This window comes from Bos indicus, chromosome 25 (assembly GCF_029378745.1).
Source record: "Bos indicus isolate NIAB-ARS_2022 breed Sahiwal x Tharparkar chromosome 25, NIAB-ARS_B.indTharparkar_mat_pri_1.0, whole genome shotgun sequence".
Lineage (NCBI taxonomy): Eukaryota > Metazoa > Chordata > Mammalia > Artiodactyla > Bovidae > Bos > Bos indicus.
The window spans coordinates 37,256,332-37,283,663 of record NC_091784.1 but is presented as its reverse complement, the minus strand read 5'-3'; the positions used below and the strand labels follow the sequence as shown (position 1 = coordinate 37,283,663).

The window sequence follows — 27,332 nt, the reverse complement described above, 5'->3', positions numbered from 1 at the left end:
GAGAGAGGAAGGGTCTGGTGAGGGCTGTGACCACTTCAGACAGGCTCCATCCCGCCTCTCTCTCAGACTGTCCTACCTGGAAAAGTGTCTGCAGCGTGTCTCCCAGGCACCTGGTCGTCCCTGGGGTCCAGTCACCACCTACTGCCACTCCCTCAGCCCCGGAGAGAACACGGCCGAGGTCAGCCCTCAGGGCTACCCCCGCTCCAAGAAGAGGCGAGTTGAAGGTAAAGTGCAATGAGTGTGGGTATCGGGGTGCTCAGCGCTACTGCCTTGATAGCCACTGCTTAGGGAAGCAGCATGTGGCCTTTGCCCCTTTCAGAGTCTTGCATTTGGTCAAATAAATATTCATGTAGCCCCTACTATCATTAAGGCTACTCATTTTCTTCCAAGGTTTATCTAGCCAAGTAAAAATAGCCAACTTCTATGAAAAATTAAATAGAAACTAATGATAAAACCAAAGATTGAACTAAAGAATCTGTACATTTATGATGCCTCTTGTTGACATATTATTTTGCAATTTTTAAAAATTTTATACGGTCTTCATGATTTTTATAGTCTTCAGATCATACCTGTCACATTTACATATGTTTTTTCTTTAAAGTGATTTTTAAAAAATATAGTCTCGTTTTGTGATAATACCCCAGAAATCACAAACTTGAGGTGTAAGTTAGTTTTCTGGTGTACATTTTAAAATACTAGTAGTCACACCGCATCCCCCAGGTCTAGGTAGTAGACTGACCTATTTCTTGTCTCCGGATTTGCTTATTTTAGACATTTTATGTAACTGGAATCATAGTCTGTGGCCTGTGTCTTCTTTTAATGAGCATGTTTTTAGGGCTCATCCATTCTTAGCATCTGTCAGTACCTCATAACTTTTCATGGCTGAATAATCCATTTGTATGGATATGTCATTTTATCCATTCATCAGTTACTTGACATTTAGATTGTTTCAACTTTCTGACTGTTAACACCTGATGCTCCTGTGAACATTCATGTGTAAGTTTTCACATGGATGTAGGATTTCACTTCTCTTTAGATACATGTAGGAATGAAATTGCTGTATTGTATGGTGACTATGTGTAACTTTATGAGGAACTACCAAACTAGTTTCCAAAGTGCCTGCATTGTTGTGCAGTTCCTACGGCAGTTGACAAGGGCCCCAGTTTCTCTACACGTTCAAACTTGTTATTGTCTATCTTTTATTTTATCCATCTCTTAGTGACTAAATTGGTATCTCATCTATTATAGCTTAAATTTGTATTTCTTTAAGTACTAATACTGTTGAGCATCTTTGCACATGCTTATTTGCTATTTGTATATCTTCTTTAGAGAAATATCTATTCAAATTCTTTGCTCATTTAAAAATAGGGTTGTCTTTTTATTGTTGAGTTGTCTCTTACCAGATATACAGAAAAAATTTCCTCCCATTTTTTGTTGTCTTTTCATTTTCTTGATGGTGTCCTTGAAATACAAAAGTTCTTAATTTTGATGAAATTCACCTTACCTGTTTTTTTGTTGTTTGTGCTTTTGATGTCATATCTTAAACTTTCCTCATCTAAAGTCACAAAAATCTATTCCTGTGTTTTCTTCTGAGAGTTCTCTAATTTTAGCTAATACATTTAGGTCTATGATCCATTTTGAGTTAATTTTTGTGTGTGGTGTGAATTATTTTTAAGGTCTTCTGTATGCCACCTAAAGTTATCTTTCATACCACCAGGAAACTCTGCTTTTAACCAGTAAAGTAATACTTGTTAAGGACCTACCATATGCAAGATACTGTATTAGGTGTTTTAGAGGCCATGATAGATTCTCAAGCAGCTTACCATCTAATAGAAAAGAAAGAAAATACATTTATAGAAAATCTGAGCTGTGAAGTCACCAGTAAGTGATAACTTCCCCGGGGTTGGACAGATGACTGCTACAGAATTCAGAGAAGAAAGGTATCCTTTTATGTTCCGTTGATCTTATGAAGGCTTTATCAAGAAGATGGTATTTAAGCTAGATCTTGAGAAATGGGTAAGATTTATATAAGCTGAACAGAAGAAGAATAAGTACCACGGACAAGCAGAACAGCACAAGCAAAACAGGTCAGTGTTTGCCAAAGCACATGAATACATAGATTGGTTTGCCTAAAACAGAGGGTTTGTAAAGTTAGGATAAAACTGAAAAAATTGGTTCCATTGTTCATCATACTTACTGAGCTCCTTGCCTTCAGTTGTGCTTGGAATGCAGGAGTGAGCTTTCTTTGGAATAGTGTCAGATAGCGATGTGCTGTGGAAGAGGGTGGGGAAAGTCTTACAAAAAGTGATCAGGGAAAGCCATAGAGAGTATGAATGCAGGGCAAAAACTGGAGAAAGAGGGGGTGCCTGGTGTATATCAGAATAGCAGATGAGGACTTAACCTGGAGGTCCAGTGGTTAAGGCTCTGTGCTTTCAATGCAGGGGCTGTGGGTTCAATCCCTGGTCGAAGAACTAAGATCCCACATACAACACAGCCAAAACCTTAAAAAAGGGGCAGCTAAGGGAACAGCAGACAGGCGGGTGCGAGTGGTCCAGAGGCCATGGCAGGGTGTCTCTGGCTTGTTCAAGGAATAGCTAAGAAGGCCAGTATTGCTGAGTGGAGATTGTGTAGGATACAGGACCAAAGAGGTTGTCAGGGTCCCAAGCATAAGTCAGAATAAAAACTCTGGCTTCTACTCAGAGTGAAATGGGTAAACACTGAGGGATTTGAGCAGAGGAGTGACAGGATCCGCCTCACATTTTAAGGGGTTCCTGGGTGCTGTGTGTAGAACTGGCTGACGGAGAGGCAGGGCTTGAAGGCAAAGAACTGCTGAGGAGGCTGCTATAGGGGCCCAGACAGGCGGGAGCGGGTGAAGTGGGGAGAGGCAGATGTGAGAAGTGACCAGACTCTGGACATACTTCCAAGCTGTCACTAATAGGGCCTCATAATAAGAGAGAAAGTAAAATATGAGAGAGAGAGGAGTTGCGGATGACTCCATGGGTTTTGGCCTGACACTTGGAAGACTGGAGTTGATAGCAGCTGAGATGGGGAAGTCTGTAAGAAGTGAGACCGGGACTTTGGTATGTTACAGGTGGAGATGCTGGAGACAGGAGTCTGGAGTGTAGGGTGGGGGGAGGGAGAAGCTTGAGATAGATGTTCGAGTTGGTACTTAAAGTCATGAACCTGAAGGGCTAAGAAAGCCACTGAGGATGGAGATGGGGAGAGGTCCTAGGGCTGAATCCTTGGACATGACACCAGTTAAATAGGCTGGAAGATTAGGAGTCACCTGGGGGCTCAGGTTTATTCTCTGGGAAGACAAGCTCACAGGTGTGGCTCTTCCCTGTTTAGGGAATGTTCTAATGCTTACACCAGAAGCAGCTCACTCTCCAGTTACTGGTTTCAGAGTGCAAACAAGGCTGTGGGGAGGGAGACAATGGGTGTATGAGTGTTTCCAGTTGATAAATACTAATATCAATTTGACTTATGTTTTAAAATAGCTTTACCTGGGTTTTTTTTTTTTAACATTTTGGCTTCTTTCTCCTTTGTCTTCCTCAATCTCTTATAGACAGTCCTTAATATTTTGAGCCCCAGGTTTTCCTCTTACCCTTCGTATTAGAACTATGCTGACATTACGGTCATTTCATTTTTTTTCTGGCTTTTAGAAAACCCAGTCTTTCACTTTCCTGTTTCTCCTTAACTCTCATGCTTCCTGCCTCATTTCAGGCCATTCTAAACTTTTTCTCACTACAGAAACCTTGAATGAATGGAATCTCAGATTTCTCCATTGATTAACTGAGACCTCTCAGTCTCAGCGACTCCAGCCTTCTCTCACATTTGTATATTACGTTTATCTGTGGAACGTATGTCTCTTTCCATCTTGTTTTCTAAGCTATGTATGAATTTCTCCTGGACAAGCCCTTGATACAATTCTATAAACCCTACTTTTTAGTACGTAGGGCTGTGCTCAGTTTTAGTCATGTCGTAATGAGACCATCTAGATTTTCCACTGCCTTTTTTTTTTATTGCCTTCTTATTTAACTTTTTGTTACCAAATCCTGACTGAGCAGATCTTGAAAAACTGAAGTGTCTGGTGGTACCTGGTCGCCAGTAAGCATGTGCCTCTGCTGCTTTGCAGGGCCCTCCAGGCAGCACAGAGAAGACATCTCTGCATCCCAGGAGGAAAGCCTACAGCCGAACAGCATCCCAGCCACACCTATGCTCACCTCCACAGCTGTGAAGAGTGGGCAGCCCCTTGGGGCATCAGAGGAGATGGAAGAAGGCGGCAGCTCAGAACTGGCATTTCCCCAAGGGTGCGTCCCCCGGGGAAACCTGGCTCTGATTTCCCAGTCTGGTGTCTCCCCATTTCTGTTGTGTTGTTCCCTGCCACAGGATCCCCTCATTCTTGGTTCTTCTCAGGTCCTTTCCCCTTTTTTCAGCTTTTCATTTTCTCTTTTTCCCTCCATTCTGAACTTTCTGCTGGCTTTAATGCTGGCCACTTTACCTCCTCTTTTTACCCTACATTTTTATCCCTTGTCACTGATCCAACTTCATTCCCAACAGCCTGTACCTTTTAGGCAACCCAAGGTCAAGGTCCTTGAGTCCACAGCATTTCCAGACTCCGCTCAACCCTTCAGATCCTGGTCTGGGCAAGCAGCTGACCCGGTGAGCTTTTCTTATCATCTTCTGTCTTCACTTCAAGTCTGTCCCCCATTATGAGGGGATTCTCCCTGATCAGTGCTGCTGTGCTGGTGCTTTCTAGACTGTTTTTAACCACACAGCACTTCCTTCCAGTGTAATGTGGAGCCCTAGTGTATAAAACGGATGGAAGTAGAGCTGCTCTGATGGGAGCAGGGGTGCGAATCTGGACCCCTGGTCTGCTTACTGCCCTGCCCCCGCTTCCCCATTCCCCTGGGGTGCCAAGAAACTCTTGGGTCCTTGAAAACCTCTACTCTTGGCCACTGCTTCCAGGCTCAGCTTGATGGAAGAGGATGAGGAAGAATTAGAAATTCACGACGACTTGAGTGAAGATTGGCAAGGTTCAGGCAAGGTGAGTGGACCCAACAGTCCCTTCTCCCTTTAGAACTGGAAGCAGATGCAAGGGAAAGAACCTAGAGTGATTCTCCTTTGTCTTGATGATGCCTTGTCCCTGGAAGCTGCCCCAGACATTTTCAAAGAGTCATAAAAGAGTAACGGTTTGTAAGTTTCTATTCACTTTGCTTGGACTTAAAATTTTTCTCCCCTATCCTCTTAAAAAAGTAAAGTACCAAAAAGGACTGGAACCACACTCCCATTCCCAATCCCCATGTAAGTATTTTGTTTGTTAATTGCCCCAGAACTAAAGAGAGCCCTCAAGCTAGAGAGAGATGGGCAGTTACCCAGTGCTTAGAGCCTGGCAGCAAGTCTCTCCTGTCCCAGCGCAGGCTCAATTGACCTCCTCTCCTGAGAGGGCTGCCCGAGCCCCTCCTCCACTCACTCCTCTGCCCTTGCCTGCCTGCTTCCACAGGAGGAAATGCTGCCAGTTCAGTAGGAAACACATTGAATTCAAATGAGATGTCTCATAGGAGTCCTAGGTTCCCCTACTTTATCAAGTTAACTCCATAACCCCTCTCGGCCTCATCTTTAAAATGGACCTTTTACGCAAGATACAGAGAAAAGGAACCGTATAAACAGAAGAGTATTGTGTTTCTGCGGCTGTTCGCTCCCTCCTCTGCTCTTTGAGGAGAAACGGGCACAGCGGAGCGGGGTGGGGCTTGGGGGGTCTTGTGCTTGAAGGCAAAACCAGACAAAATGTTCACCCAGAGCCTAGACAGCAGGACCTCTGTTAGGTGTTTAGTGCTAAAGTTCCCCCAGGAAGACCCGACCTCTGGTTCCAGCGCTGAGCAAATGGAGGTCTCCGTCGGCAGGCCAGGAGAGGGGGCACTGCCCTGATGACTCTCACTTTGCTCCTCTGCCCTTCCTGGCTGCTTCAGGGACCCACTCGGCCTCAAATTTGCCACGTGAGAGGGAAGGGGCCCTCTGTTGTCTGCAGGTGATGGGAGTGGGGAGGACTGTTCTGACATTTGACCCCGTTCTCTCTAGTCCTCCTCCTCCAGTGAGCACAGGCTGGACCTTTTAGATTCTACAGAGCTGAACACTGAGGTGAGTGTCCCCAGAACAGACTGCAGAAGGCAGGTTAAGAGGCCTCAGCCCCGGGCTGCCGTCTCAGTCACCTGGGGCTTTAGCGTGTCCTGGGGGAGGGGCGGTACGGGAAGAGGAGGAGAGTGTCACCTGGAGGACACTGCAGTCATCTCTTTGACCCCTGGTCCATTGTTAGGTCTCTGTATTTTACTTTAATCTTTCTCATTACAGGATTTCTGATGTAACCCTAGGTCCTTCCCCATCTCCACGACATGACCCAGCAGAAGATGGAATGAAAGGAATCGTTGCTTCCCCACCCCTGGTCTCTGAGGGGGAAGAGCTGGGCTGTGCCTTGCTCCCTGGCCTTCTCTGACGATGCTAGGCTGGGGCAGTCAGAAGCCCCTGTCCTTGGGGCTCCATCCCTCTGTTTGAGCAGAGTGCCTATTTTCTGCTGTTTGGAGTTGGGGGGGGCATCACCTCAGTTGTGGAGAGGGGCACCGCACACCTGTGTTGAAAATAAGGAGCCCATAATTTTTTCTGTATTGTAGGAAAGTTTCTGAGCTGCTTTTGTGCCCTATTGATTTAGCTCAATAAACACGTATGAGTCAGTTGCAGGATGTGGCTTGAGACTGTTAAACTGATGGGAGGTCAGGTTCTTTGCTGGAGCCTTAAGCAGCTCTGCCCAGCCCTGTGGTCCCATGTACAGGTGCTGGCATTGCCCCCACCCCCGGCAGGTGCTTTGTGCACTGGCTCTCGGGGATGTGTTGCTTAGTCAATGGGATACTGGCTGCCCCCGAATAGTTTGTCTGGTGGAACGAGTTTAGGTCGAAGAGGGAAGGTAGGGGAAGCGTCCCGAAGGGCGGACCACGTGCCTCCACTGAGACCAGGCCAGTTCCCGTGTCTTGGCAGGCTTCACCCATGTGCTGCTTTCTAGGGATAATTTCACGCTCTCATCCCAGAGACAGCTGTTGTAACTTGAACTTCATTACAGAATCTCAGTATCTGAGAGTTGGGAAGAAACTCAGAAGATATTCTGAATGTCCAACCCCAAACCTTCACCACCGCCCTCTCCTCGTCCTTTCATTCCCCAGCTAGTTCCTCACCAAGCCCTGGCAAGTCATTCTCCAAAATTTCTCTGATCTCTTTCCTGTCAGTGCTGCCGTCATCTCACACCCAGACTCCATAGAATAGCCTCTGGCTACTGGACTTCTTGAAACTGACTTGTTCTCATTTTGCTTCTTGAAACACTGTTCTCTGTTCCCTCTAACAAGTAATCAAATACCTGAAACTGTTGTCACCTTTCTGCTGTGACTGCTTCCTTGTGTGGTTTAAGGAACTCTTCAGCCTCTCCTTTTAGATACAACTTCAGTTCTTCCCTGTCCTGGGCATCTGCTGTAATCTCAAGTTCTCGCTGTGTGGTGTCCCAGGCTGCCCAGCCGGTCTAGTGGTTTCTGCAGAAGGATGCATGGTTTCCTGTGATGAGGTCACTCAACCAAACTCATTTCTTCCTCCTCCTCCCTCCCTCCAGATAAAAGCTAGAAGTTGGGTTTGTGGGTCCCATTTTAGAGAGGCAGAGTGCCAGTGCCCCGGGCACCTTCACCTGTAATCAGTGGAGCAGTTCCAGAGAGGAGCCTTTTCTGTGGGTCTGGGAGCAGAGTGGGAAGACCAAGGTGAAGACAGAGGTCACTAGGGGTCTAGGAGGAGAAAGAATCCCAAGTTACTTAAATACCCATTAAGCTGGTACTTCATGAGATCAAAAGAAAGTCGGAAGCTCTGGAAATGTGGAGATCTTTATGCAGCCGACAGACCAGTGGAGGAGGTTGAGTCCCAACCTTAGAATCTATGCGTGTTTTACACCATGATCCCCAAAGTCTTTGCCACTCCTCATATATTGAGACTTTGGGTCTAAGTCCTTTGCCTTTGAACACGGGTTCTGTGAGTGCTAGGTAAACACGATACGGTGGGGTGATGCTGGGCCAATTTCTGAGCCCAGACCTTGAAGAAACTGGCAGCTTCCACATCCTGTTTCTTGAGACACTCACTCTTGGTGCCCCAGCAGCCATGTGGCGAGGTCACATGGAGGTGTCCCTCCAGCAGCCCTAGCCGAGGTCCTGGCCTGTACTGAGCACCAACTGCCAGGCGTGGTTCAGATGTGAATCAGGTGATTCTAATGCTCAGCTTTTGAGTCTTCTAGTTAAGGTCCCAGCCATCGGGGAACAGAGACGAGCCATCTTCCCAGTACCTTTTCCAGAGTTCCTGACCCACAGAATCCAAGAGCATAACTGAACGATGGTGTTTACACCACTTTGGGGGTTCATTATGTAGCATCAATAACTGAAACAGAACCTTAGTCATAAGATGCTTTGGGCATATTTGTCAGTTTAAAAATTACTTACATATTAAATGAAAATTTACCATCTCTTCTATGCATTCACACGTAATGGATGAATTTATGAGGGAATGTTTTAAAATATTTTATTGGTTAACAGTACAAAAACCCCTTTTTTGCTCTAAAAGAAACATTATACTGAGAGCAAAGTGAGAAACATGAGAGAACATTGTTGTGCTTGTGCCGCTCCTGCCGGCTCCTGCGGTCACTTGGCCTTTGGACGCAGGGCATCTTTCCTCGGCAGGTCCCGGCATTTGCCAGTGGTTGTTCAGCAGTTCACTGTGATTTTGGCGTTTTTATGAGAGGAAGTCAGCTCATGTCCTTCACCATCTTATCTCCGCCCCTATTTTGAGAAACATTTTTAAAATCCGCTTATTTTCTGAAGTTCTAGTTAAAAGTGTGTTTAAAACTATCAAAATAAACTGAACTTCTTAACTGAAAAGATTATCTTTCAAACATTTAAATCCGAATGGAACAAGTGCTTCTTCGGCTGCATTTGATGAGTCAGAACGCACTGAGATTCTTCATTTGGAAGACTTGTCAACAGGTGAGAAAGTGATTTCCAAGTTGAAATAACAGCATTCTTAGAGGGAGAAACACACTGTTTGGGACAAAAAACCCACTACATCCTGCAGCACGTTAAGTTGCAGTTGGTCACGCAAGCTGAGTTTACTTCTCTGACCTTATGACACTGACCTTGTTAGCCGTGAACCATGGCATGTGTAACCAAGTGAGGGCACCAGGGTCACTTGAAAATACAGTGAACTTAACTTTTTATTAGTTATCTTTAGAAATCTTCATTTTTCCTGCATGACACCAGTGGGTATTTTGTACCACCTGAGTTGCAGGTACCGCCCTTGACAGCTGCAGCTCTGGAGGGTTCTGTGCCAGTAAGCCCCGAGCTGGCAGAGGCAGGGCTGGGGCTTCCTAAGCAGCAGCTCCGGTCAGTCAGGCCCAGGTCAGGATGGAACCACAGCTGAGGCCAGTCCCGGCAGGAGAGGTGGAGGCCTCTGCACGGCTGAACCTTCCCGTGTTGATAGGAATGTTTGCAGGGGACTGGCGTTGCTGTGCCTGTCCTGGCTGCTGAATCACTGCTTAAATCATTTTAAATATTTTTCAGTAAGACTTTTTCTTCCCTTGCAACCATGAACTCTGTCAGAAGGTGAGTTGCTGAAAAAAAAGTAAAGTATTAGTCATGTCTGGCTCTTTGCGACCCCACTGTACAGGCTCCTCTGTCCATGGGATTCTCCAGGCAAGAATACTGGAGTGGGTTGCCATGCCCTCCCTCCAGGGGATCTTCCCAACCCAGGGATCGAACCCAGGTCTCCTAAACTGCGGGCAAATTCTTTACTATCTGAGCCACCAGGGAAGCCCTGGAGGAGTTGGTGTTCTCTCCTAAAGTGAAGAGGGTTTTTCCAGTTTGTTGAGAAAAGCCTTCTGCTAAGAAACATTTAAAATTTTCACTTTGTCCTTTGAACTCCAGGCAGCACTGACCCTGGGGGTTACAGGATGAAAGAATTTGTGCTTGGATGACGTGAGAGAATGGGGTGGTATTTTCATAAATACATTTTAAGGCCTTCTCTGTAGTTCCTTCCCAGGGAAAAGGAAGGGAACATCAGGATCCTGAGAAGAAGCCACAAAGCAATTCACTCTCTAGCACAGATTCCCTGAAAACCCTGTGTGTTGAGTGGGATTGCTGAGAAATAGGCCCTGAAGAGTGCTCAGGCAGGAGGGGAGAAATGGAAAGCCAGCAAACTCACCAGAGATGAACCCAGGAACCTCAGGAAACTAGAGGGCAGGGCTCAGAATGCTGGGGGAGACCCAAAGGACAGTCCATTTACTTGAGTAGATTAGACCCGGTCATGGGCTGAGTGGGGTGGTAGAAGCGGAAAAACAGGATCGTGTGTTGGCCCCCCCATCAGGATGGCGAGGGTGCCTGAGGCAGGAACTCAGCACAGGTTGTCTGCTGAGGTGGCAGATGCTGTGGCTTTTGTGACGAAAACTTTATAATTCCACTTAAATTTTTCACTGGGACAAGCTGCTGAGCATAGTGGTTAGTAGAGTGAATTTGGGAGCTACAACTTCTGTTCGCTGTGTACTGCTAGCTTTGTGACGCTGGATAAAGTATTTGCTCTTCAGGTAGTGGTGAGCAATTCACATACGTTAGTTTCATAGTTACAAATTTAGTACATAGTATACACTCAGATATAATCTTTTACATTATTTTGATGTAAGAACTTAAGTGGCCTATTACACACATTTAAAACAGATGTAAAAATGAGTCTGTCTCTACCAACTCAAAATGAGGATCCACTGAGAGGTCTGGAGGCTGTCGTGGGCAGAGTGCTGCCCCCGCGCCATTTACCTGGTCCTCCAGTCACACTCCAGCAGCTTTCCCGCTGCTTTGCCTGATCATGAAGACCTGGGAAATCCTAGCCCCAGTTCAAACCCTCGAGGTTTCCAGAGACTGACCATAGGTGCTGCTTGCTCTGCAGGAGGACTAGGGCTGTGGCCACAGGGCTTTCACCAAGAGGTGTCAGAGCAGGAGGTGGCCAGTACCAGACCTGTGTTATCTAACCTGTACCTCCAGGCCAGAGGGCAAAGGCCAACAGTGGTGAATACATGGCTCACTGTACTTAAAAGATTTTAATGACCTTTGTGTCTCCAGAGCTCAAAATTCTGGAGACTGTTCAGGAATAGCCAAGAAAGTTCTGAGAAAGGATGAGCACCTTCACATACATCAGAACATAAAAGCATTCTACTTAGGACCATGTGATATTGACACTGGAATAACCAAATAAATCAATGGATAGATTAGGAAAGAATCTAGAAGTAGGCCCCTTTGTGAGAATTAATAATTAGGACACCAAGAGACTGAGGGGACTTGGCCAAGATGGAGTAGAAAGACCCTCAGTTTACCTCTTCTCATGGGCACACCAAAATTACCACTATTTACAGAAGAATTAATGAGAAAGATCAGAATCTACCAGAAAAGATCTTCTACAACTAAAGATATAAAGAAGGAACCCCAAAATGGATAAGAGGGGCAGAGTTAGGACAGAGTCGACCCAGAGTAAGCAACCCTCAAATACAAAAGTAATTATAGTTGCAGAGGTTCTCCCCATGGAGGGTGGGATTGGCAGCCCACATCAGGCGCCAAAGCCATTGGGAAGATGGGCCTGCAGAATGGCCTTGAAGGCTAATGGGGCTTGCTTGAGGGAGAGCCAGAGGGCTGTGGGAAATGGACTCCACTCTTAAAGGGCACATACAGACACATGGTGGGGGACTCTGGGCGGAAGAGTCTGAGGCAGAGCCACCTCGGAGAGCCTCCCAGAGAGGCAGGTGGCAACCGGCATCCACCTTGGGGACATAAGTGCTGGCAGAAGAGCTTGTTCTACCACAAGGACACTGGCGCTGGCAAGTTCCACGTGGACTCCTCCCTCTAGTTCATCAGCCTTGGGACTTGGCCCCACCACTGCCCCCACCCCCGACAGCCTGCAGGCACCAGCGCTGGGAGCCTCAGGCCAGGCAACTGCCAGGGCTCATGGGGTCCTGGCATAGCAAGCTGCAGGGTTGTGGTCCTGGAACTGGTGTCTGCCCACTGGTGGGCTGGACGGGGGTCCAGGGCACCCCACCCCCAGCACCTGGCAGGCTGCCTTAAGACCCCCAGAGCCCACAGTCACTGTCCACTGAAGGGCGCAGGACCCGACTTCACCTCACACTCCAACTCTGGGATGCAACTCCGCCCATCAGTCGGCAAGTACCAGCCCCAATACCCCTGGGCTCTGGGTCCAGCTAGTAGCGAGCTGGCAGGCCCTAGCCCCACCTGCCAACAGGTAGATATTAGCTCCAGACCATTGCAGCCCCATAGCCTGCCATAGTGGGACCCAGCCCACCCATCAGCAGGCAGATAGGCACAGCCCTGGCGTCCCCCTGAGCCCTGCTCACCAGTTCTAGGACACCTTGGGCCCTTGGCCAGAGAACTTGGGATTTAGCACCACCCAGCAAGCAGGCTGACACCAATGTCAGGATCCACAGGGCCCAGTAACCGGAGACCCTAGGACCCATCTCCGCTCACCAGTAAACCAGCACTGGCCCAGGACCCCTGGGGTTCTGCAGTCAGCTAGCAGCCTTGTGATCAGGCCCCAACTAGAAGCTGGTAGGCTTTGCACAAGACAGGGCCTAGAAGCCAGCCCAACGAGGGGCCAGCTATGCTCACCAGACTGCCCACAGTGATTAGCCTGCCACCATAACCCACACAGGGCCACCCCTAGAGCGTGTATCCCTGGTGACCAGAGGGGAGTGCACTGCTGGGATACATAGGACGTCTCCTACAAAAGGCCATTTCTCCAAGACCAGGAAATGTAACCAATCTAACAGATAGTGTGCTGGTCACTCAAGTCATGTCCAACTCCGCGACTCCATGGGCTGTAGCCCACCGGGTTCCTCTGTCCATGGACTTCTCCAGGCAAAAATACTGGAGTGGGTTGCTATTCCCTTCTCCAAGGGATCCTCCCAACTTAGGGATCTAACCCAGGTCTCCTGCAGTGCAGGCATATTGTTTACTGTCTGAGCCACCAGGGAAGCCCAGGAATTCCAATACATTCATAAAAAAGAGTCTGGCCCTACATAGAAATAAAAACAGCAAATTAAGCAGAGTGAGGTGACAGAGAAACGTTACAAAAGAAGGAAAAAGACAAAGTTGCAGAACTACGTGAAGTGGAGACAGTCAATCTACTCGATAAAAAGTTGAAGGTAATGGTCATAAAAAAGAACTTCAGAGAAAAATAGAAAAACAGAGTAAGAAGTTAGAAGTTTTAAGGAAGAGTTAGAAAATATAAACTGGAACTGAATAATAAAGAGAAAAATACACTAGAAAAAAATCAACAGATTAAATGATACAGAGGAATGGATCAGTGAGCTGGAAGACAGCAGTGGAAACTGCTACAGCTGAACAGAAAATAAAAAATGAGGACAGTTTTAAGAGACCTCCAGGGGAACACTGAGCACGCTACCATGCACGTTACAGAGGTCCCAGAAGGTGGGGAGAGAGAGAGAAAGGGGCAGGAAACATATTTGAAGACATAAGAGCTGAAAACATCCATAATCTGGGGATAGCAACAGACATTCAGGTTCAAGAAACACAGAGTCCCAAACAGGATCAACCAGGATACACTGTAATTAAAATGGCAAAACTGGAGAATATTGAAAGCAGTAAGGGAAAAGGAACCAGATTCATACAAGGGAACTCTCGTAAGGCTATCAGCTGAGTTTTCAGAAGTTTTGCGGGCCAGAAGGGAGATGCGTGAAATGGTGATAAAAGAGAAAACCTACAACTAAGAATGCTTTACCCGGCGAGGTTTTTGTTCAGATTTGATGGAGAGATCAAAAGTTTTATAGACAAGCAAAAGCTGGAAGAGTTCAGCACTACCAAACCAAGAAACCTTAAAGGGATTTACCCAAGCGAGAAAAAGGTAACACTAGAAACATGAATATTACAAAAGGAAAAACCTCATTAGTAAAGGCAGATATACAGGAAAAGTAGGAAGTTAGCCACATACAAAGCTACTAGTAAGATTAAAAGACAAAAGTAGTAAAAATCATCTATACTCATAATAAGTAGTTAAGAGATATACAACAAAAAGATATTAAAATGTGTTTGAAATCAAGAGATCAGCAAGTTAATCACATATATATATATAGACTGCTATGTGTAAACCTCATGGTAACAACAAACCAAAAATCTATAACACATACACACAGAAATTCAAATACTAAAGATAGTCATCAGTTCACAAGGGAATAAGGCAAAAAAAGAACAAAAGAACTACAAAAACAAGCAGAAAACAACACTTGGACTGGAGACACATTAATGCCACAGGTGTTAGTTTCTGCAAAAATCCCCCAGTCAACATTAACACCATGGGTGTTAGTTTCTGCAGAAATTCCCCAGTCAGTAATGTGTTAATAAAACAGCAATAAGTGCATACCTATCAGTAATTACTTTAATGTCAATAGACTAAATGTTTGAATCAAAAGACACAGAGTGGCTAAATGGATACAAGACTCATATAGGTGCTGCCTACCAGAGACTCACTTCTAATCTGAAGAGACAGAGACCAAGAGAGGGGATGGAAAAAGGCATCCATGCAAATGGAAATCAAAAGAAAGCTGAGGCACCAATACTTAATATCAGACAAAACCAACTTTACAACAAAGAGAATAGGAGACAAAGGAGGACATTATGTAACGATCAAGGGATCACTCCAAGAACAATAATTAAAGATATATATGCACCCAACATAGAACACCTCAATACATAAACTAAGCCTCTTGATGAAAGAGGAGAGTGAAAAAGGGCTTAAAGCTCAACATTCAGAAAACAAAGATCATGGCATTTGGTCCCATCACTTTATGGCAAATAGATGGGGAAACAGTGGAAACAGTGTCAGACTTTATTTTTTTGGGCTCCAAAATCACTGCAGATGGTGAGTGCAGCCATGAAATTAAAAGACGCTTACTCCTTGGAAGAAAAGTTATGACCAACCTAGATAGCATATTCAAAAGCAGAGACATTACTTTGCCAACTAAGGTCCGTCTAGTCAAGGCTATGGTTTTGCCAGTGGTCATGTATGGGTGTGAGAGTTGGACTGTGAAGAAGGCTGAGCGCCGAAGAATTGATGCTTTTGAACTGTGGTGTTGGAGAAGACTCTTGGACTGCAAGGAGATCCAACCAGTCCATTCTAAAGGAGATCAGCCCTAGGATTTCTTTGGAAGGAATGATGCTAAAGCTGAAACTCCAGTACTTTGGCCACCTCATGCGAAGAGTTGACTCATTGGAAAAGACTCTGATGCTGGGAGGGATTGGGGGCAAGAGGAGAAGGGGACGACAGAGGATGAGATGGCTGGATGGCATCACTGACTCGATGGACATGAGTCTGAGTGAACTCCAGGAGTTGGTGATGGACGGGGAGGCCTGGCGTGCTGTGATTCATGGGGTTGCAAAGAGTCAGACACGACTGAGCGACTGAACTGAACTGAACTGAATATTAACCGACATAAAGGGGGAAGTTGACAGCAACACAATAGATGAATCTGGAGGGTATTGATGCTTAGTGAAATAAGTCAGAGAAAGTCAAACACTGTACATCACTTACAAATGGAATTTAAAAAATACAACAGACTACTGAATATACCAAAAAAGCACTCATGGAGAAAAAATTAGTGGTGACCAGTGGGGAGAGGGATGGTAGAGGGGCAAGATAGGGGCGGGTGATTAAGGGGTACAAACTACTATGAATTAAATAAGCCAGAATGATATTAGTGTGTAATACAGGGAATATAGCCGATAGTTTATAATTATAAATGGAATAGAACCTTTAAAATTGTGAATCACTATGTTGTCACCTGAAACATATAATATTGTACATAAACTATACCTCAATTTAAAAAATAAGGCTCCAAGGTTTGTACAGCACAGGGAATATAGCCAATGTTTTGTAACTTTATTTATTTTTTTAGCTCACAATATTATTTTTTTTACTATTTTATTTTTTTAACTTTACAATATTGTATCGTTTTGCCATATATCAACATGAATCCGCCACAGGTATACACGTGTTCCCCATCCTGAACCCTCCTCCCTCCCCGTACCATCCCTCTGGAGTAAAATCTATAAAAAATGTAAATCACTATGCTGTATACCTGAAACTAATGTTATAACTCAACTACCAATAATAATTTCAAAAGATGGCAAGTGACTATTCAACGGGGGTTTGGAGACCTTGGCTGGCATCCTAAATTGTAAAATAACACCAGCTCCGAATCAAAATTCTTCATGGATCAAACGTAAAGCCTCATAAGAGTTAAGCATAAAAACAAAGCTATGAAGTTATACTTTGGCCCTCCTAAGCAACACACAAAATCCAGAATCAATAGAAGATGGACATTCTTAACCTTACTGAAGATTAAAATGCAGAGGGAAAGGGAGCGGGCGGCTGAGAACAGTAATGTTTTCTGCTCTTCCAACACAACAACAAACACCACACTGGCGTCTGAATCTCATACGATGAGAACTTACTGGGACGACGTGACTTACAAGACTGAAAAAAACCCAAAATGCTGAATAGTTAACTTTGTGCCGTGGCTTTTCATTCACCGGTCACCCAGTGTTGAGCTCCTCTATGTACTTGGACCGTGTGGAGGTTAATAAAAGAGCCACCACCAGGGCCCGCCATCTGGGCGGGAGGTTATCCATGAAGGAAAAGCACTCTGGAGAGACAGCTTCCTAGAGTGGGTGGGGTCTGACCTGGGCCTCGCAAAGCGGGGAGAAGAAAAGGGTCCTCCCAGCTAGAGAGGCTGAAATCAGTGGCCCCGTGCGCCCTGGCGCTCGGCACCCGCGCTGGGCTGGGCCTCCGTGGAGTGGCCGAGCTCTGCACAGGTCTCCCTCACCTCAGGGGAACAGGAGGGGAGAAGGCGGGTGAGAGCAGGTCTGAGTCAGGTTTGGAGACCAGCACCCAGCCTGAGAGAAGGTCGAGGAGTAAGAGAATGCACGCCACCTGGGCTGGGCGCCGTGAAGTGACTGGCCCGGAGGCCCTGCTTATTCTGGCTCTTGGGTGTGGATGGTTCACTTGAGACTGACAGGCTGATGGCTGGCACCACGGAGTCTGAAGAGATGCTGAATCAGGGGCATGTGGCCAGGGCAGGCCTCGGCAGCACTGCCCTCTGAGTTCTCACCACACCCCAGACAGGAGTCCTCCACACAGACCCGTTGCTCTATCCCCTAAGCTCAACAAGCCACTCTCAGCCCAGATGCAAGTTCAGCGGAAGACAAGACAGGACGCAAAGCATCCTGAGCACTTGTCACTGCTGACAGCAGCACTCTGGTCAGTGTGTGGTCTGTAAACGAAGGTACACAGGAAAGCGATTTAGAGCGATTCTTAGGGGGAGAGACAGCTTGAGCCCGAGAGGTGGGGGTGGGGTGGTTAAAGAGAGGCCAGGTGGCCAGGATGGGAAGCCTTCAGAATTTCCTGACGGGCTGAGATGAGTGAAGAGTTTAGATGACTGTGCCTTTGGCCTTAGCAGCTGGAAGCCAGTTGCCCTCAGCTGTGGGGAGGAAGGTGCAGATGGAGCAGAGCTCTGCAGGCAGGTCACAGCCCAGCTGTGCCTGGCAGGCTCCGCTTCCTCTCCCCAGGTTCTGCCACATTCCCTTCAGGGAGGTTGGGGGGGTTGTGTGTGTCTCAGCCTTCTTCCTAAAGACAAACCAGGGGGTCTGTCCCTCTCCAGGGAAGGACATCGTCTCAGGTCCCCCTGCAGCATATCTCCCCTCAGAGCCGCCCCCCACCCCAGGGCTGGTACGCACAGGCAGGGCAGGGCTGGGAACCTGAGCCACCGTCCCGCTCACACTGGAGCGCAGCGTGGGAACAGGGAAAACCTTGTCACTATCACTTTAAATTTCTTGGGGGGCGTTGTTTCTCGACCCCAGATTCAGAGAAGGAAGTGGGGCAGATTTGCTGAGAGTACCCAGCAGCTGCTCCCAGGACCGCTCATCCTCATACGTAAAACTTCCTGCGATGACACCGGAAATACAAGTGCTGTCCCCACGACCACAGCCCCCTGGAGCCCGGGCCAGAGGGGAGCCATGGACAGGCCCCGGGCCCTGGGCCTGCTCTGGGTGCTGCTGACTCTCTGCCTCACTACTGGTGAGTGGGGGCCGCAGAGGAGCAGAGGCCCTGGGTGCGGGTGGAGACCCAGGCCCGGACCTCGTCCCTGCACCTTCTCCCGCAGGGACTCCGGAGGTGTGGCTGCAGGTTCAGAGGGAGGCCACTGAGGCCTCCTTCACCGTCCGCTGTGGATTCCTGGGCTCGGGCTCCATCTCCCTGGTGACTGTGAGCTATGGGGGCCCCGACAGTGCTGGGGGGACCACGCTGGCTGTGCTGCACCCCACACTCGGCACCAAGAACTGGACAGCTGCCTGCCGGGCCCGCTGGGAAACCAGTACCAGCATCTCCCTCACCTTGGAAAGGGCTCCCACCGCAGCAAGGGACTCCAGTCCCAACACCACCTTCTGCTGCAAGTTCACGTCCTTCCCTGAGGGCTCCCAGGAGGCCTGTGGGAAACTGTCCGCCAGCACAGACCAAGGTGGGGCGGATGAGGAGGGGGGCTGGGGGGACAGGGAGGGACTTGGGACGCCAGCCACCTGACTGGTATGTCTCTCTGTGCACAGAGCTCCCTGCTCCCAGTCCAGCCTCCGTGCTGCGGGCCGACCTGGCCGGGATCCTGGGGGTCTCGGGGGTCCTCCTCTCTGGCTGCATCTACCTTCTCTACCTCCTGCGTCGGCAGAGGCACTGGTGAGATGCAGCCCCCGCTGAGCCCAGTCCACCGCCCCCATCTCCCCCCATCCCAGGCCGGCCACACGCTTTGCCTCTGACCATCCTCACTCCCCCAGGTCCGTCATGAAGCTTCAGCCGCCGAGACACGGCAGTCCCCAGACAGACGGGAGAACCAGTGTGAGGATGGGGGCTGGTTTCGGAGGGGAACGGAGGGAACTGCAGCTGGGGGGCCAGGAGATGGAGCCTCACTCGGGCCTCCGTCCCCATCATCCCTGCAGGCAGCCGGCCAAGCCTCCCTGACCTCCTTCCACGTTCCCTACGCCACCGCCGCCACGACCTCCAACTACTTCAGCCCGGCAACCCTGCACCCGGTCCCCCCACCCCAGCCACTGCCCGGGTGGGTGCCGCCCCTCACCCACGCCGCGCGCCGACCCCAGAGCCCCGGCCCCTGGGCGCCCCCGCCGGCCTCCGCACGCAGCAGCTTCGTCTCGGTGGAGAACCGACTCTACGCTCAGACAGAAAAGCGGCCGCTCCACGCCGGCGCCGACCACATCTCGCTCCCGGACCGTCTGGGGCGCAAAGCCGCTTTGGGGCCTTCAGGAGTGCGATGAGAGGGACCCCGGGTCACTCTGCCTTTCTCCTCTCCGGGCCTCTGGGAACCCCCCCCCCCTCTGTTGGATGTCCGCGTTCTGGGGGCCACAGTCTTTGCACAGCTTGTTTTATCCTTAGGCTTCCAGCGAGCGTCTCCACACAGACCCCGCGGGCTGCGGATGTGGGCAGCACGTGTGCAAGCGTGGGCACCCGGGTGTATGTGTGAGGCGACAAAACCCCATCCCAGGTGGTTTCCTGTTTTCAAGTCCTCAGCTCCCCAGGTGAGGGCGATAACTGTCAACAAAAATGGTTTCTCTGACCTGGCCTTTTCTTCTTTGGGGGTGCAGGCGGTGGGGGGCGGGGGGCAGGTTTGTAAGAGCTTAGCGGCGTTTCAACCCCTGGGAGGGGCCAGGTTAGGACCGGAGGGGAGGGGGCGTCAGCATGGGGACCTGTCCTCTGCCCCACCCCTGGCGGAGGTAGGGGGTGGGGATGTCCTGGCCCTGCAGGTCTGGCTGAGGAACGCCAGGTGCAAAGACAGGTTGGGGGTCTGGTGGCCCAACCGCAAATCCCACTATGTCCTGGGACCGCAGCAAAGGCTTCTGGGGCTTCAACCTCAGAAAAGTGCCCAGGTCAGGGGCTCCCCGAGATGGCCTGGGGGTGGGGCCCTGATGCCCTCCCTCCAGAGCTGACATTCGGAGGCAGGGGACCCACCTCAGCTCTGCCCACACCGGCTTCCTCCGGCTCCTCTCTGTTACCTGGGCACCAGGATTGCTCCCCACTGGCCACCTTGAAGGGTGGTGGGGGCAGGCAGAGGCCGCTCAGACCCGGCCTGAACCCACGATCGCCCCCCACCCCCCGGGAGCAGTTTTCCTCCTGTAAACAGGCCCAGCGACCCTCAGCTGGGCCCGGGCCTCCTCACACCTTTGCCACAGGAGACATGGTGAGAACCCTGTAACTGCAAGGACCCACGGGCCGTGAAGGATTCTGGGTGGTGGGGTGGGGGCCGCAGAATGGGCCTGGAGCCGGGCTCGGACAGCACCCAGCCAGGCGGGGGCACCTGCTGCTCTTGGCCCCTTCCTGGGTCCTGCCTGTGGGAAACCCCAGGAGTGCCACCTCTATCCCAGGAACTGCCTCCTCTGCCTGGCTCAGGGAGGGTCTGCTCAGAGACTACGCCCAACCACAGAATCTTCCAGAAACCTCACTTACTCCTGCAGGCATTGTTCAATGAACCCATGGGAGCCCCACCAGCCAGCAGCTCTACACCACACAGGGGAGAGGGTGAACCAGATAGGGCGAGGGGGTGGTTGAGGGTCATTGGCATCCTCTGAGGAGCCCTCAGCACTGGCTTGTCAGCTCAGTGGTCCATGTAGGATTGGGGGCTCATGGGAAAGAGGTGGGGGTGCTGAGGAGGGCCCTGATGGTAAACCAAGATAGAGATGTAAGCAAGGGAATAGCCTGGGGCCGGGCAGCCGTGGGACCACGTCAAGACCAAGGACAGAGGGGTGGGCAGTGGGGCTGAGGGAAGGCCTTGAAGGAAGGTTCACTTGCCTAGAAGAGACTGTTCATGGGAGGAGGGGACCGCTCTGAGGGCTCCTGGGCCCCCAGCCAGGCCACCGGCCCATCAGAGTCGGGAGAGCCCGCCACCCGCGGCCTGAGCCGGCCTTCCGCCACGGGCCTGTTCCTAGCCGGCCCCAAGTCAGAGCCAGGGGTGGTGAGGGGCCCGGCTGAGAGCCGAGGTGTGGCTGCGCACAGTCCCCTCAAAACCCAGCCTTCGTTCAACAGTTGGGGTCCCTGAGGCCCAAAGGGGCGAGGACTGGCGCCAAGCGACAGGACTTAGCCAGCCCCAGAACTTCCCCTGGGCATCAGGGACATGCCCTCAGCCGATCCGGCGGCATAAGGCTTGGGTTCTGATCCCAGGCGCCGCGCCCCGCCTGGGAGACCCCGGGGGGCTCACTTCAACTCCAAGAGGCTCACTTTGCGCCTCACGGGAGGGAGGTAAGGCCCGAGGGGCATGAGGAGATGGTGAACCAGGCCCAGGCACTAAGCAACTCCGCCCGGAGCATCCTATTTACTACTTTGAAAACACCTGCCACTCGGGGTGTTTAACAGCCCACTTAAGAGATGTGGAGCCAGAGCCCCAGGTCCCACAGCTGGGAGGCAGAGGCGTTCTTAGTGGGAAGGAGGGGAGACGCTCGCCGCTGGGCTCGGAGAGTGGCAGAAAGAGACCGCGGCGGAGACGCCGGCCGGGCGTGCGGGGGCCACCAGGTGGCGCCACCGACACGACTGTGCGGCCCCGCGAGGCGGTCCGGAGGCCCGTCCGCAGAAGCCGCCCGCCCAGCCAGCGGGAGCGAAGAACGAACTCAAGGCGCGACAGAGCTGTGGGCCCAGCCCCCATCCGGGACCCCCATCCTCTCTAACCAGCCCCGCATCCCCGCCCCCCTCACCTGGCCCAGGAGCCCGCCCCAGAGCCTGCGACCCCAGCCCAACCCTCAGACAGCCCTGGGGACCCTTCCTCCCCGTGACTGCCTGCCACCCCCGGCCACCTGCTCCTCCTCCCTCTCCCATCCCACCGCAGCGAGGCCAGGGGGCCCCTGAAGACGCACCCCAACCTGCTCCCCCCTCGGCGACCCACAAGCTCCCCTTCTGCAGTTCAGCCCCCACCCACCCTCGGGCTCGCCCTGCGGCCCCGCCCTGAGACCACCCCCAGTCCCCAGCGCTCAGGAGCCCTCCTCCCCACCCGGTCTGCCACCTGTCCCGGTGGGCCGCAGCTCCCACCCTCCCTCTGGGGAGCCCACGGCTTTTCTAGGCTTCCGACTCTCGGCTGCCAGTGCCAGTGCTGCTGCCCGCCCAGACTGAGCACTGGACCCTGGGCATCACCACCACCTGCTGGTGTGACCTCGGGCTTCCTGTGGGTCCGGGGAGCCTCACACCCTTGCTGGTTAGCTGTAGGGGCTGGGCAACGTCGTGGCCTCACCCCCAGTCCAGTCCAGGAGCCCACCACCTGGGGTTGACCTTAGCAAAGGAAGGGAAGGGTCTGGGACCTAGGGAGCAGAAATCAGATGTGGTGTCTGAGGGCTTAGCCAGCCCCAGCACCTCCAGAGAGAAGGGCTGGCCTGGATGAGCCGGGGGCTGGAAGGGGCCAGAGTTGCGGAGCCAGGGGAGCCTCTGGCCTCCCTGCTGGTCTCTGGGCCTCTCCCAGGCCCCCGGGGAGCGACTCTCCAGAGAGAAAGCACAGGCTGTGCCCCATCCCCAACACGGGGATGCCCGAAAGCACAGGACACTATGTCTGCTGGCAAAGCCAGGGGTGGGAAGGCCCTCCAACCTCAGGTTCCACTCAAACCCTGCTGAGGGTGGGCATGACGTCTGGAATTTCCATTAGTGACCCCTCAACAGCTTCATTTCAGCATCCATGAAATGGGTCAGAAAGCTATTTGGATAAAATAAACAGACATTACAAAAGATTAGGGTGCTCTGAGGAGGAGGAGTAGGGCTCCTCTGGGATGACCTTTTTTCCCCAATTTTTTTTCTTGTAGCAAAATATACAAAACTTACCACATGAGTCATTTTTAAGGGAAAAGTTGAAATGCAGTTGAGGAACAATATTATGGTAATTCCAGGTGTACTAATTGATACTTTGAACTGTGGTGTTGGAGAAGACTCTTGAGAGTCCCTTGGACTGCAAGGATATCCAACCAGTCCATCCTAAAGGAGATCAGTCCTGGGTGTTCATTGGAAGGACTGATGTTGAGGCTGAAACTCCAATACTTTGGCCACCTGATGCGAAGAGCTGACTCATTTGAAAAGACCCTGATGCTGGGAAAGATTGAGGGCATATGGCAATTATATCTTTAATTTTTTGAGGATCCTCCATACTGGTTTGCACAGTGGTTGCACCAATTTACATTCCTACCAACAGTGCCCAAGTGTTCCCTTCTCTCCACATCCTTGCCAACATTTGCTATTTTCCGTCCTTTTGGTGACAGTCATTCTGACAGGCATTAAGGTGGTATCTCATAGTCATTTTCCTTTGCAAGATGACATTTAAAATAAAACCTGAGGGACTTCCCTGGTCCCTGGTTGGGACTCCACAATTCCCAGGAAGAGGGCACAGGTTCGATCCCTGGTTAAGTGTAAGTAAGTGTAGTTGCTCAGTTGTGCCCGACTCTTTTCGACCCCATGGACTATAGCCCACCAGGCTCCTCTGTCCATGGGATTCTCCAGGCAAGAATACTGGAGTGGGTTGCCATGCCCTTCTCCAGGGGATCTTCCCGACCCAGGGATCGAACCTGGGTCTTCCACATCAGGCAGATGCTTTACCCTCTGAGCCACCAGGGAAGCCCGATCCTTGGTTAGGGAACTAGAATCCCACATGTCACACGGTGCAGCACCTGCCCCCCAAATTAAAATTAAACCTGAACATGAGTGGTAGTTCTCTATGCAAAGATTGTGGCGAGATCGTTCCAGGCAGGAAAAAGTATGTACAAAGGCGCCATGGTTAAGAAGAGCTTGGCACTAGCATGGCCCAAGGAAGGTCAGGAAACAAGGCGAAAAAGAGAGCAGTAAGCAAAGCCCAAAAAAGGGATCTGGATTTTATTGTTAGGGCAGGAGTCACTCTTGCTGGGTTTTAAGCAGAACAGTGAGATGATCAGAGTTACATTATACAAATATCATTCTGGTGCTGGGTAGAGAACACTTGCATGAGAGGGAGAATAGAGAACAGTTAGGAAGCTACCTCATAATCCAGGCAGGAGATGGAGTGTCTGAGTCAAGGATGGTGAAAAGTAGATGGAAAGAAGTGGATGGATTAAAAATGTTTTTTGGAAGCAGAGGGTTGTTCCCGGCTGTGGAAAGGGATCAGGATGGTGTTATGGGTAAAGCCCAGTTTTCCAGCTTGAACAACTAGGTAGGGGGAGATGCCATTCACTGAGATGGAAGACTAACAGCAGCACATCCCAGGGAAAGGGCGATAAGGGGCCAATAAACGCTTGAGTTGAGAGAGCTGAGATGCCTGAGCTCGAATGACGTGCAGCGATGTCAGTGCCTCCTAACAGCCCAGGCAGCATCTTTGGAAGGGACAAGAATTATATGCAAAATATTGGAAAGAAATAAAAGTTCTAAGTAAATGGTAAGATATACTATGTTTATAGATCAGAAGACTCATTGTTTAAAGATTATTTCTACCTAATGTATCTACCAGAGCAGGAAATGGCAACCCACTCCAGTGTTCTTGCCTGGAGAGTCCCGTGGACAGAGGAGCCTGGTGGGCTGCTGTCCATGGGGTCGCACAGAGTCGGACACGACTGAAGTGACTGAGCATAGCATGCAATGTATCTACAGAGTCAAAGCATTCTGAATTGATACTCCAGCAGGCTGCATTGTAGAAACTGCCCAGCTGATTTTAAAACTTAAAATGTATTTGGAAATATAGAAGTAAAATTCCTATATCATATGGCAATTATATCTTTATTTGGAAAAGTAAAACAATTCTGAAAAAAACGAAGTTGGAGACTCATATTATTGAATTCAAAACTTATGTAAAGCTAAAGTAATCAAGCCAGTGAGGAGTATTGGGGGAAGAATAGATGTAGATTAATGGAACAGAATAGTCTTAAATAGACCCCCGCACGTGTATATTTACAGTCAGCCCTCCACATCTGCAGATTCAACTAACTGTGGATCAAAGGTATTTAGCAAAAATTTTTCAGAAATTTCCACAAAGCAAAAGTTGAATTAGCCACATGTTCGCAACTCTTTACATAACATTTATATTGTGTAAGGTATTATAAGTAATCCAGAGGTAATTTAAAGTGTGCAGGAGGGAGGTGGCCAAGATGGTTGAGAAGAAAGTATAGAACAGCAAAGAGTCTACAAATAATAAATGCTGGAAAGGATGTGGAGAAAAAGAACCCTCCTACACTGTTGGTGGGAGTGTAAATTCGAGAACATTATGAAGCTTCCTTAAAAAACTAAAAATAGAGCTACCATATGATCCTTCAATCCTACTCCTGGGCATACATCTGGAGAAAACCACGCTTTTAAAGACACGTGCACCCGTGTTCACTGCAACACTATTCACAATAGCCAAGACACGGAGGCAACCGAAGTAAATGCCCATCAACGACGAATGGATAAAGATGCATACATGTATACAATGGAATATTACTCAGCCATAAAAAGAATGAAATAATGCCATTTGCAGCAACCTTGATAGACCTAGAGATTATCACACTATGTGAAGTCAAACAGAGAAAGACAAATATCATACGATACTGCTTGTATGTGGAATCAAAAAAAATGATATAAATGGACTCATTTATAAAACAGACTCAGAAGATAAGCTTATGGTTACCACAGGGGAAGGGTAGAGAAAGATACATTAGGAGTTTGGGGTTAACAGATACACATTATATATATAAAACAGATAATCAACAAGAACCTGCTGTGTAACACAGGGAACTATGTGAAACATCTTAGACTAATCTCTGATGGAAGAGACTGTAAAAGAAGAATATAGGTATTTATTTACACATATAATTGAATCACTCACTTTGCTATACATCTGAAATTATCACAATAAAAATTTTTTAAAATAAACTATACAGGAGAGAGGTGACCAAGATGGTGGAGAAGGAAGACCCTGAACTCACCTCCACCCATGAATACACCAAAATTAAAATTACCTACAGAGCCACTATCTATGAGAATGACCTGAAAATGAGCAGAAAAGATTCCCCACAACTAAAGACAAAGAAGGAACCACACAGATGGCTAGGAGGGGCAGACATGCAGTGCAGTCAGGACCCACACCCCAGGTTTACAACCCACCTATGGAGGGAATACCACAATCCTAGAGGTCCTCCCCAGGGAGTGAGAGGTCCAAGCCCCACATCAGGCTCCCCAGTCCCAGAGGTCCTACACTGGGAAGATGAGTCCCCCCGAACAGCTGGCTTTGAAAACCAGTGGACTTACGTTCAGGAGAGCATGAAGGCTGTAGGAAACAGACTCCATTCTTAAAGGGCAAGTGCAAAATCTCACACAGAGTCCCAGTAGAGAGGCAGATACACAAAAATCTACAACAGACACACAAAAACTAGAAAGGAATACAACCGCACCACTAAAGAAAATCAGCCAATGGGGAAGAAACTAAAAGAAGAACCACAAAAACAACCAGAAAACAAGGAACAACCAGAAAACAACTGACCCAGCTCGAAAGGAGCCTGGGTCAGTCCCACGCGCTGATCTTGGCGAGCCTCCTAGAGAGGCCAAAGGCCTCTCCCCCTAAGGACAGAGATGCTGGCAGCCGCCTTTTCTGGAGTTCACTCCATCAGGGTAACACCCGCACTGGCGGGCACCATGTCGGAATCCTCCCTCTAGCCTACGAGCACCGGGGCCGAGGCCCTGTCCGCCAACAGGCCAGCGGTGGTCTCAGGCCCCACCCCAGGCCGACAGGCCAACCACAGTGTACGGCTCCCCCACCCGCCAGTGGGCCTGGTAGCCGCTGGGCCGGGATGCGCGCGACTAGCACAGCTGCAGTGGAAGGGCCCGGGCAGTGTGCGTAGGGGCCATCCCAGAACACACAGGTCTGGTGACCAGAGGGGAGCCTGCTGCTGGGCCCCACTGAACATCTCCCACATACGGGAATTTTTAAAATGTAGATCTTTTAGGATTCATGTGAACTTAAATGACTACCAGTTTAAAACAAGTGAGTCTAGTTATAGGTCAACATATATGAACTCCGTGGTAACCACAAGTCAAAAATCTACAACACATACACAAAAACTAGAGAGAAAGGAATACAGCCATGCCACTAAAGAAAAGCAGCCAAAGGGGAAGAAACTAAAAGAAGAACTACAAAAACAACCAGAAAACAAGGAACAAACGGCAGTAAGTAATACAGATCAATA

At 49.6% G+C, this 27,332-nt stretch overlaps 2 protein-coding genes and 1 long non-coding RNA gene across 10 annotated transcripts in view; 2 read left to right on the top strand and 1 right to left on the bottom strand.

Annotated features, from left to right (window-relative positions):
* STAG3 (STAG3 cohesin complex component) overlaps positions 1–6,731 on the top strand; it is a 32,485-nt gene extending 25,754 nt beyond the window's left edge. For all 7 annotated transcript variants that reach the window (XM_070780163.1, XM_019988382.2, XM_070780162.1 and 4 more), the window contains 6 exons: positions 67–224; positions 4,136–4,310; positions 4,561–4,662; positions 4,969–5,047; positions 6,079–6,138; positions 6,349–6,731. In XM_070780163.1, coding sequence (XP_070636264.1) covers positions 67–224; positions 4,136–4,310; positions 4,561–4,662; positions 4,969–5,047; positions 6,079–6,138; positions 6,349–6,357 — 583 coding nt within the window. In that variant the 3' untranslated portion in view covers positions 6,358–6,731. The remainder of the gene's footprint in view (positions 1–66; positions 225–4,135; positions 4,311–4,560; positions 4,663–4,968; positions 5,048–6,078; positions 6,139–6,348) is intronic.
* Positions 219–26,574, bottom strand: LOC109578838 (uncharacterized). Of its 2 annotated transcripts, none has more exons than XR_011564118.1 (3): positions 26,398–26,574; positions 7,400–9,676; positions 219–2,271 (listed from the first exon to the last, which is right to left on the bottom strand). It is a non-coding gene; the product is annotated as an uncharacterized lncRNA (long non-coding RNA). The 2 variants fall into 2 exon arrangements; XR_002183746.2 differs by lacking the exon at positions 219–2,271 and having other exon boundaries at positions 6,859–7,568; positions 7,718–9,676; positions 26,398–26,569.
* On the top strand, positions 18,030–19,747 carry PVRIG (PVR related immunoglobulin domain containing). The gene is made up of 5 exons (XM_070780169.1): positions 18,030–18,207; positions 18,293–18,646; positions 18,732–18,855; positions 18,954–19,014; positions 19,116–19,747. The coding sequence occupies exons 1-5, from the start codon at positions 18,147–18,149 to the stop codon at positions 19,446–19,448; spliced, it is 933 nt and encodes a 310-aa protein (XP_070636270.1). The 5' UTR covers positions 18,030–18,146; the 3' UTR covers positions 19,449–19,747.
* Positions 26,575–27,332: the final 758 nt, after the last annotated feature.